Raw genomic sequence first — 11,529 nt, 5'->3', positions numbered from 1 at the left:
GAGAGGACGTGTTGAGAAGATTGCCTCTGTGCACGGTGTACTCACCACCAGCTGCTGCAGACACTCTAAAGTGTTCCCCGTAGATATGCCTGAAGCGCCTGCCTTTTGATTTATGATACCTGATACATGAATTGATTTTTTGTAGTCTCTGGCCCTTAAGGTGGATTACACTTGGGGCACCGGTGCGGCACTGCGGTGTTCGTAGCTGACGAATTTAGAGATAAAGAATGAATTTTCTTCCGTTTTGTGTAATTTTGTTGTCTTCTAAGTCATACTTACGTATTACGCAATATCTAAGTTATTAAAAATCGCGAAACTAATAAAACAGTGCCGCAGTGAACGAACCCCGCAGTGCCGCACCGGTGCCCCAAGTGCAGTGAGAGTCCACCTTAACGTTTTCACACCGAGGTACACATTTAAAGTAAAATACTCAGGTGGTTGCGGAGATCGTATGTATCGAATTTGGTGCCGTTAATTCCTGTGTGTGTTCAACGCACACCTGGATTCAAACTGATGGAGACTGAAATGGAATATTTATCCCTGAAGATCCGCTTACCTGCCGTTTCCTAAATGAGATGATTTGAAAGCTATGCCTTCCGCCAGAGCTTGGTCTAATTCACAGTATTCATTGGTAAATAAAGATAAACGTATACATGTACCGGTAGTCACTTTGAAATGAGTTTGATTATATGTTATTGACGTTACCGTGGAACTTATTCTAGAGCGGTCGAAACGTCACCATTGACAGATGACGTAATATGTATATAGTATGGACTATGGACCAAATAGTTTTGTTTCAAATTACGTCTTGGGTAATACATTACTTCACAATCTATTAAACGTTGTTTTTCTTTTTGTTTCAATCTATCTGAAAGAATCTCCAACTGTGCCACAATGTCATTTTAGACACGGCCTTATTAACGGTTATGACATTGTGATGTTGTATCAAACCATCGAAGTGACTTGCTCAGGGTCAATGGTAAAAACGTTCTAGAACTATTCCGTTACCATGACGAAAACTTCAACGCAAACACATGTAAGAACCGAGCCACACATACCAACAAACACAAGTTACTACTCCTTCCCAACGAAGCGCTTCATTTGAGCAAAAACATCAGGCAGAATGTTCAGTAAGTTCAAAAGTGCCTATGACAGTGCGAAGAAGAATGTGGACGCTGCCCTCGCCAAGTTCCACGGCAAAGACGACGACTTGTCGGACGTTGACGCTAACCAGTACGGGCGCGACATCAGGCTCTGCGCGGCGGTACTGAAGGACCCCGGGGCTTCGGACGAGGACAAAGTCACGGCTATCATGACCATGGGACACTTGGCGTTCACTGGTATGTTCTGTCATTAGTCTTCTAACTATTAGTAAAAACCTATTCCACCGCCGATGTTTGCGAAGGTCTACTACGTCGATGCCTATAATGGGGAAAATGCAGAACGTCATACAGAAGACTAGAGTAGAGTTTTCTTCAGCCAGGTAGGAATTCCGGAAACGGATGGTTCCATTTTAGGGGCCGCTCTTCGCTTCTATGTCACAAACATTTCCAGTTTGTGGGGGTTGTCTGGGGCTCGGTTTCCGCATGAGCCTGTCCAGCCTCTCCTTGAAGCAGTTTATGGTGGGAGAAACCACTATTGTCTCATGTAGGCTATTCCACCAAGGGATTATTCTGACACCGAAGAAGTTTTGTGAGCACACTTCTTTGCTTAAAGATCTCCAGTTCTCTTGTGATATGTATTCTTATGTGTTCACCAATTTGTTTCTAGTAAACACGATTAAGTTAAACCCACAATTTCTGAATCTATGCCGTTGTTTTCAGGTGGAGATTGTTCCAAAGCAGCGCTGGAGTACGTCAGTAAAATTGTCTTCGTATTGAACGAGTCGACCTCGTCCGTGAGACTGCGGATAGCCTGTATGGCTGCTCTAGGTCAGTATGACGTCATCCATTTATACCAGAAGCAATCTTTGACGTCCATGCTTTTAAACTGTTGGTTCAAACTTCAATAACAGCCAATTAGCCCTAGGAACAATGTCATGTTTTCGATTGCACCACCAACTCTAGCAAAAACCTACCAACCCTAGCTAACCTTTTGGGGGGTCGGCCGCTGGCAAGGAACATGAAATTTGGATCAGACATCTGAGTGATGATATCAAAAGGAGACTTCCTGTATTATGAAATCTAATCTATTAACAGATTAATTTGTCCCACCAACGACCATGAGGTCCAGAGACTAGACTTTTAATTATTTTAACTTTTAGAGAATGAAATACTGACTGTAAAAAAACGGCAATTCAGCATTTTGTAAATGTGCTGCAAGAGTTTTTAATGTCAATGGCAATAAACCATTTCTCTCTCACTAGGTAGGTAGGTATGTTACAAATTAGTCTTAAAACAGTCGAAGTAACGTGTATGTAGTAAATATTGTACTTGTTTGCTCAGTTCACAAATTTGTGCAACGTATGTCTGGATATGCTCACAATGTGATGTCCATAAAAATACGCTTTTCAGTTTTACATTAACTTTCGAGACCAATACACATGAAACAAAGAGAATCCCTTTTTTTAGCAATCCTATATTTTCAGGATCTTAAAAATTCCTTGGCTTAAATATTCATTTCTTGAACCGCTGTGAGGTTCTCACACAAAACTGCGATGTATTAGGCCCAATTTACACTTAACTCTTGTTTCTTGAATTTGTACGTGTAGTACTACATATCGTAGTCTACTATAGTACCTGTAACGTTAGTAGACTACAATACGTATTCTTACAGCTTAAATGTGTGTAAAAATGAGCGTAAAATTGTAACTTGGGTCTTACTTTTCTCCTCCTCCCGAACAGGAGAGTTTTGCATCTGTTATTCTGACGACGCTCTTCTGGCTGAATTTCGCAAACTCGGCCTGGTTCAAAGTCTCATCAACATGGCCAGCAGTACGGGAGAACCGAACCTCCAGCGGTGGGCGTGCTACACGCTCAAAATCATGGTGTCCGGTAGGTCAAACTGTATTTCCAATGATTAAAGGTGGTATCTCACTGCACTTGGGGCACCGGTGCGACACTGTGGGGTACGTTCACTGATGCACTGTTGTATTATTTTCGGTAATTTTTCTCAAATCTGGATATTGCGTAATACGTAAACGTATGACTTAGAAGACAACAAACTACACAAAACGTAAGAAAATTAGTTCTTTATTTCTGCAACTCGTTATCTAATCCTTCGAACCCCGCATTGCCGCACCGCTTCCCCAAGTTCAGTGAGATACCACCTTTAACGCTAGTTCACCGTTATCCGCGGGGTAACCTATATCCGTTGTACGTAAAACATCTTATTAAGTCATAGCTAGTCGACGGATGGTGTTTTTTCCAAAATATTGTAGTTTGAAGCCACCGTCCTTGGACTTGATATCCGCAAATATCTTGGCTTTAAATGCAACGGATATAGGTTACCCTGCGGATAGAGATGGACTACCGTCACGGAAAGCTTTCAGGATTGACTTCCGCGTAATTCTTCAGAATATGCACTGGTTTACTAGAAACCTTCAACAATAACCAGTTAATATAATAATAACTTTTAATGACCGTTGACGTCCACACAACACAAGCAATGATTGCGCCATATGAACGCTTACACACAAAGCGCACTGAAGTATTTGTTGACATCCATATCTTTTGTTGCCTGTAAAACCTAGCTCAAACAACAAACCTCATGTATCGACAAATGTAATTGTATATTACAGTTACCAGGGATAGCCCTTGATAATAGCCTCCGGCTAGTTGGGTAGCCCTGGCTATATTTCTCACTATACAGCCGAATAAAGCAAATCAAATCAAATTGATGGGTATGACGAGAATAACACTCTAAATATTTTCAGAAGAGTAGGAGTGGTGAAAGAGATATGATAGTTATACTTTCGAACTTGCAACAGTCATTCACAAGAGATTGTTCATAACACAGCATAACAAAATTTACAGAATATCAAATTTACAAATCTCAGTTCCCAAACCTTTCTTTTTAAATATATCCCAGCATATATTATGAAACCGTGTTGAATTGATCTGGAAAGCGTGTTTTGTAAGAGAAATCAAGACTAACGTTGTATCTAAACGAAAACAGCCTGGTATACAATGAAACCTTTATGTACTATTGAGCACATTTGTATGTGGATCATCCGGCCATTCTTGCCACTTTTTGGTGGTTACTTTGATTTCTTTTTTGCCATTATCAAAAACATTGAAAACCATGTCAATAGTCACCACACGTTAGCGTTCACTGTAACCACTTTCTTTCATCAGGTCCTTTGGCTTTGAGTGGTCAAGGTACAGGTTTGACATGTATTCTTGAATTGTGATCTTGCATGATTCTTTCCTGCAATACTATAAATGACTTTTATGTTGACCTCAGATGACGCCACGACTCTGAACATGACCTCTGACATTCTGAACGTTGACCTAAAGCTGAGACGCGCACGCGCACTGGACTGGTCCGACTGGAACGACAACGAGGCTGACGTCCTACTAAACATACTTGGCTTCGGGGACGACGTCTAACTGATAGAATGTCACAATATAAAATGTCACAATATAAGACTATTAACCATAGACTTACACTGTATTACCTACGATGCTTCTTGTTAGCAATGTTAGGTATTCTGGATAATAAGTTATTTACTTAATCTGAAAGTTATAATACAGAATGTCTTGATACTACGTACTGTTCAGTGTTTTTTGTTCTCCAAGAATTCGTCACAAAAGATAGAAAAGACAAACCGAAGACTAAGGAAGGAAACAAGAATATGGTTTTCATGACTCGTCATATGTTCATCACTTCGAGCGGCTCCCTTGGTCTTTAGTAATACCCTGTAAATCTTATCCTTCTGCTGGTGGTAGCTCGGCTAGTGTTTGTCACACATGTCCATACAGAAAACTTTTGTCGGACAATGCTAAGTTGTTATTGTCTGTGAGAGAAGAACGCTTAAGTCTGTTTCTTGGCACACATTTCCAACACCGACAGAAGAAAGGGCCGAGCAACTAGATCACTCCATTCGTGTCTTTCTGTTTCTCTACCGGCGAGGGTAGGTTGTAATGTCTGTGAGAGAAGAGCGTTTTGGTTTGTCCCTGGTCATACATCTCCAGAAGCTATATAGCGGCAGAAGAAGGTCCCGAGCAGCTGTATGACTCCATTCGTATCTTTCTGTTTCACTACTGGCGAGCTTAAGTTGTTGATGACCGTGACAGAAGAACGCTTTAGTCTTTTTTTCGACACACAAGAAACGACCAAGCAGCTAGATGACTCCATTCTTTTTGTTTCCCTAGTGGCGAGGGTAAGTTGTTGATGTATGTAAGACAATAACGCTTTGACTTGTCCCTGGTCATACATCTCTAGTAGCGGCAGAAGAAAGGTTCGATCAACTAGATGACTCCATTCGTATCTTTCTGCTTCTCTACCGGCGAGGGTAACTTGTTGATGTCTGTGAGAGAAGGACGTTTTGGGTTTTTTCTGGTCATACATTTCCAACAGCGGCAGAAGAAAGGCCCAAGCAGCTTCTTGAAGGCCTCTCGGAACTGCATGTGGCACATGGCGTACAGGAATGGGTTCAGCATGGAGTTGAGCCAAAGCATCCAGAACGCCCATTCGAACAGAGTGTCGCTCACACAGCTCCTACATAGGGAACGTACCAGCATGGTGATGGTGTACGGCGCCCAGCAGATAGCAAAGGTCGTGACGATGATAGCCAGAGCTCTCGCGGCTTTCTTTTCCCGCGCTCGGGTGTTCTTCGTGAGGTCTGACACTCTTTCAACCAGCTCTTCCCTCCGTTTGATCTGTTTGGCGTTTTTGATGTCCTGTTGTGCCGGTGGAAAGGTGTGTGTCCGAGAGAGTCTTCTCTCTTTTGCCACTGGTGGTCTGAGGTGCAGCTGCGTTTTTCTGGTCACTTTTACCATGGATTTGCCTTTCCGTTCGCCTCTGATGTTACTGGTGCGCATGGCGCCGTGACGACGTAGCCGCTTCCCCCTCCGTCTGATACTCCAGTACGTTGCAAAGTTCATCACGGCAACCGACGTGAAGGGCAAGAAGAACTCAACAAGAGCGGTGGAGAACAAGAAGGGGAAGTTGTCGTGGAATCCTACGTAGCATTTTCCCTCAGGCAGTTCCACGCCAGACAGGGTTCTCCATATCAGAATGGCAGGTCCGTACAGGAGGAACGCGATGATCCACACACTGACCATCATGATCACTGTCTTCTTCAGCGATCTCTGCGCGCGGTGCTTGATCGCTTTGGTGACCAGTAGGTACCGGTCCAGGCTGATGAGGGTGATGCTGAGAACGGATGCGGAGCCATCCACATAGTCTATCACCAACCAGATCGTACAGAAGGTCTCTCCTAGCTTCCACACGCCGCTAAGCAGATACGGCGCGTACACCGGCATCGCGAACACGCCGATCACGAAGTCCGTTATGGCCAGGTTCAGGATGAAGTAGTTGCTGGAGATGCGTAGCTCCTTGACCAGGATGAAGGACACGATGACCAGGACGTTTCCTGCAATGGTCAGCAGCGCGGCGATGGAGATGAGGACCGCCAGGAGTACGGTAACCTCCAGGGACAGAGCCGAGCCGTCACCCATGGACTCCGGTGTGGCCGCTGTTGCGTTTTCAGCACTTTCGTTCATCATGTTGGTCTGAAAAAAAAAATCAGACATGTAAAGAGTTCATCATATTGACAACAAAGTCTGTACAGCCTCCGTGCTAAAGAGAGCTATTTATAATCAAGTCCCTATACTTATTAGAAGTGCAAAATACAAAAGATAAGGTTTATATACAAGTTTACACGTATGCTACAATCACATTTTCAAACCGGGGCCCGGCCGGGAAACTTTCGAAATAGAAAAGTATAACGTTAAGGTTGATATAAAAGACAACAAAACACACAGAACTACCAAAATGTTAAGAAGCTAGTCATGAACATAACTTGTGTATATCACTTTATTTTTTTTCGTTCCTGCAAACATTCCTTGTCGGGCCCCTTGTTTAGAAACTTGACCTTAGCATTACGTGAACTATTTCAAAATTGCTCGCTTCACAGGAGGTGATTACATCATTTCCACCTAAATTTGAACACGTCCGATGCCTTCAAATTTGTGCAAATTCCGTTCTTCGACCGTCGATAGAAATGATGTTAATGAAATCACCCCGCTATCATGGAAGCTCATCTGCGTTGGTAGTAATCAATAATAATATAATCATAGTATGATGGTTAAACTTTCTTCGAACACAAAGGTATACACGGATCTAATTTTCAACGACTACGTGCACTGTCTCCTTATTCAGGATCAATGCTAACTACCGACTTATCAATACTGTTTGCTTATCAGTACTGATCCTAAAGAAGGCAACAGTGGTCGTTGAAAATGTGATCCATGTACACCTTTGTGTTGGAAGAAAGTTTTAACATTGTATTATGATAACTACCAACATAGATGAGCTTACATAACAACGGGGTGATTTCATTGATATTATTTCCGGAAAAAGTTTGAACATTGTGCCATGAAATCAGCCCGTAACAGAATCAGTTTGTTTTAAAATTTTAGAAGTATAAACTTGTCTGTTGCCCGTAACTACCATAGCGCTCATCATCTTCGATTGAAACAAATTGATACAAATTGGAGTCCATTTTCAAAAGCACTCCCACCTACCAATCCTTCAAAACCAAACGAGAATCTTGACTAATTGAAAGAACTTGCAGCCTTTCGAAAACGCCTTCTACAATATAACTTCCCACCGCAAGTTCCCAGTGGGCTTCTTCTGTGCCCTTCTGGCTGTAAACGAAGTAGGCAATCCAATTAGTTCAGCTTGATAAGCCAGCCCGCGTACGTCTCAAGGCGCTTATTGTAACGCCTGGAGGACCCTTAAGGTTTGCGTGCGTACGTGTGTGGGGATGTGGGCCTTAATTGGTCTCAAAGGACTGCACCGGAGCAGGGTAAGAAACGTGGAAGGAAGTGAGACGCTTTCTTCGTTCCTTAAGTAGCTGACGTTAATCGGAAGGTGATAAATGTCCCCAATCATCCCGGAAGTATGATAAGTGCGTATGACGATAATTGGTGGGACCTTTCCGGAGATGTATGTGACGTTTGTTAGGAAAAAAATGTTGTGTTTCAAATTACGGTCCTGGAAAAACCTGGTGGGTAGGGGTTCTCTTATTTTTCAACTTTCTTTTTTAGATTGCAGCCAGGGTGATCTAACATAGCTCATGTTTTAATTGTATCGTTACGAGGAGTGTCAACGTAAAGGGGAGCTAGTGTTCGAAAGTGGTTTTACATTGTTTTTATCCGTCCAATGTCAGATTGAAAATTTCATGTCCCTTGATAGCGGCAGACCCACAAAAGAACTAGAACCGGTCAGGTAACGTCAACCGTACACACCATTTTCAGTCGACCTTGGCGCCGTCGCTGCATCCTAAATTGTATTTGTGCTAACCTTGAATTTAAACCCGGAATATCATGCAAAAAGTATGCAAAACACACAAAGCGTAAAAAGAGTCGTCTCTGATCGATGAAATTCATTGTTCTGTCTTATCGCTCGTCCACAGCGAGGTCGCAAAAGTACTTCAGCTTAAGTTAGATCCGCTTTAGGTTGAAACAAAACGACAAAAAATCCCTATTGTGGACCTGGCAACAGACTGTCTACGAATTTCAGCAGGGCTATCACGACATATAATGAGACCGTAGACACGGATCTAAGACAAAACTTTCTTTCTTTCACAAGACACCCTAAGTTTGCACGATTTGTCCATTCCAAGACACCATGCGAATGTTTGTTGCCATTGTTTAGAATTGATTTTAAAGTTTTGTAATTATATGTCTAGGACATTTGATACTTCAGAAATATTTTTAACACTGTTTCAACTTTATAAATATTTTCCTGCTCCTATAAAAGTTTGGAAATATTCATGGTGTGGAATTAGATACTTCTAATGGTTTCTAAATAATGATAACAGCATTCTACCATTATTTACCATTTTCTACCATTTTTTGTTAATGGTTCGGTGGGGTGGGAAGCAATTCACACATCCTTGCAAAGTGTGGTTGGGTGCCATGCAACAATGGCCCACCACAAAGGATCCACCAGTGCCCAGCAGTGAAATCTAAAAATATACAGATGCAACAATAGGGCTTACTTTTATGGGGGTAATAAACTAATTTTACCATTTGGCCAGGTTTATCATTTTTTATAAATATTTGTAAATGTGAAATAATCACAGAGAGGTTTCACAATTATTCTAAATAAAGATATTTTTGTACAGTTACTTTCAAAATGTTTCTAAAATATTCAAAGAAATTCAAATAAATGAGTATTTTCTTAGTCAATTTTTTGAAAATAATTTAATTATTGTGGCTCAGATATTCTTTTATTCAAAATAATTCAGACTAATTATAAATATCGCCTAAAAACCCTCATGGTGTCTTGAAATGGACTCCATGAATAACAACAACAACATCATCAATCAATCTTATGTGGTAAACATGTCGTAAACCGTTATGACATATGTGACAGGGAATTTGAAATGCAATGAAATTTAAATAACATGGCTTTAGAATAAAAGGATGCTGTCCTTCTCCTCCTTCTGAATCTAAAACTCTACATGGATCATCACTCTCAACATACAGATCTTCACCTTTTTTAAAGCATCCTAAAACTTTGAATTCCCCTGTGACTCGGCCCCGCCTTCCCATTCAGAATCATTAGGTGTTGTCATTACGTTGCGTTTCGCTACAACCCCGCAGTTAACTAAATTCATTTCAGTCACATCCGCTGGAATTATCCCTGATTAACATCGATCAATTCTCTGGATGCCGGTATTTATGGTTGGTTATCCATTACACGCCGTGGTGCCAGTTTGTAAGCCGTGTCTTCATCGTTATGCAAGAGAAGACGTTCATTGAATGCGAATCACATGCAGATGTAAGAATACCAGTTTTAAACTTAAGCTTCTTTCTAGTACTATCCACATACGTAGCAATGACCTGAACATCTTTAATACACATGTGCGTGGGTTTTAGGCACTTAATCCTCGCCTTTTCCTCTTGTTGCAGGTAAGCTATGATATTCCCTTTCTTGTCTATGTTGACCTATACATGTTAAAGTTTCATCTGCGTATCTTGTGATACATAACCTTGAACTTCGACCTTGCATTACCTGTTAACGAGTGCTTGTAATTAAATACACCATACCTATCATAGATAGTCACCAAACTTTGATTACAAAAGCTATAAGTCGTCACATTGTAAGTCCTGCCGTGTCAAAAGTATTTGAACTCTAACACGAAACTGAAAAAACTTACAAGGATGCAAGTGACGCAAATGCACAGATCAGCGCTCAATACATGAACACGGATAGATTTTCCGCCAAGTACAGTCAAACAAGTGATTTTCGTTCAGTCCACGGGTTCCTTTGTCATTGCAAAGATTGGCGAATACTTGTTCTGATTCAAACGAACTCGTCCCCCGACAGTGCTTAAGGTGCACTCTCACTGTACTTGCGTCAAGCTTGCGTCACTAAAAAGGTTCGAAAGATACTCAACGAATTTCAGAGATAAAGAACGCATTCTCTTACTTTTTGTGTACTTTGTTGTCTTCTAAGCATTTGTGTATTACACAATATCTAAAATGTAAAAAGTCAGAGAAAGTAAGAAAACAGTGACGCAGTGAACGAACCCCGCAGTGACGCAAGCTTGACTCAAGTGCAGTGAGAATGCACCTTTTAGCAAGGTTGGAGAATGCTTGTTATAATTCAGATGAACTCGTCCCGCGAACCAGCTTATTGCTATGATAACTTTCTGTAGCTACAATTACAGAATCCAACCCAGAGGGCAACTTGGAAATGACGAGATGTTGATAAGAAATGACTCATGTCATTTACTAGTTTTATCTGTAAAACCGAGCTGTCAGGCTCTCTTCCTGGGTGCCTCGCATCAGAAAATAATTCTAATTTTTCATAAACACGAAACAAGCTAAAAATCCCGCTCAAAGGTCACGAGAGGTCACTTAACTACAGTTTATCGGCAAGTATGAAACAGTATGTGTCCAGCTAGGCTTCATTTCAGTTAGTGTAAACCTGACGCGAATATGCAGTCTACTACAGCAGTAGACTATGCTACGATGTGTAGTACTAAAGATTCAAGTGTAAATTTCGCCTACGTAAAGATATCTGTAAGAAACTTTTGGCAATGTTCATGTCAAAAATGTTCATGTGCTGTACGTCTACATCTTAAACCCTTGTCCTGTTGAGCTCGTTTATATGCGGGATATGTTGCATATGTATTGCCTGTACGATGGTCCAAGATTTAAATCATTTCTCACTTTCATACCACAGCAAACCGCATCGATTCGGACGTAAATCTGATGCAGCAACACAGAATAGGTCCAGTTTTACTGATCAGATTAATTAACAAGCTTTAATGAAGGGGGGGGGGGGGGGTAAATTTGCAAAAGAATTCTCAACATGACGAAGGTTGACAAGATTGATTTTTGAGTT

At 41.4% G+C, this 11,529-nt stretch overlaps 2 protein-coding genes across 2 annotated transcripts; one reads left to right on the top strand and one right to left on the bottom strand.

Annotated features, from left to right (window-relative positions):
- The first annotated feature begins 864 nt into the window (after positions 1-864).
- LOC118417070 (armadillo-like helical domain-containing protein 2) lies at positions 865-4,794 on the top strand. The gene is made up of 4 exons (XM_035822442.1): positions 865-1,340; positions 1,824-1,931; positions 2,844-2,993; positions 4,405-4,794. The coding sequence occupies exons 1-4, from the start codon at positions 1,124-1,126 to the stop codon at positions 4,548-4,550; spliced, it is 621 nt and encodes a 206-aa protein (XP_035678335.1). The 5' UTR covers positions 865-1,123; the 3' UTR covers positions 4,551-4,794.
- Positions 4,795-5,161: 367 nt separating this feature from the next.
- LOC118417085 (histamine H3 receptor-like) lies at positions 5,162-6,669 on the bottom strand. Its single transcript, XM_035822479.1, has one exon. The coding sequence runs from the start codon at positions 6,666-6,668 to the stop codon at positions 5,412-5,414; it is 1,257 nt and encodes a 418-aa protein (XP_035678372.1). The 5' UTR covers position 6,669; the 3' UTR covers positions 5,162-5,411.
- Between the last annotated feature and the right edge of the window lie 4,860 nt (positions 6,670-11,529).

The sequence above is a fragment of the Branchiostoma floridae genome, chromosome 6 (assembly GCF_000003815.2).
Source record: "Branchiostoma floridae strain S238N-H82 chromosome 6, Bfl_VNyyK, whole genome shotgun sequence".
Lineage (NCBI taxonomy): Eukaryota > Metazoa > Chordata > Leptocardii > Amphioxiformes > Branchiostomatidae > Branchiostoma > Branchiostoma floridae.
The sequence above is the reverse complement of the archived record's forward strand: the minus strand, read 5'-3'. Positions and strand labels throughout refer to the sequence as shown.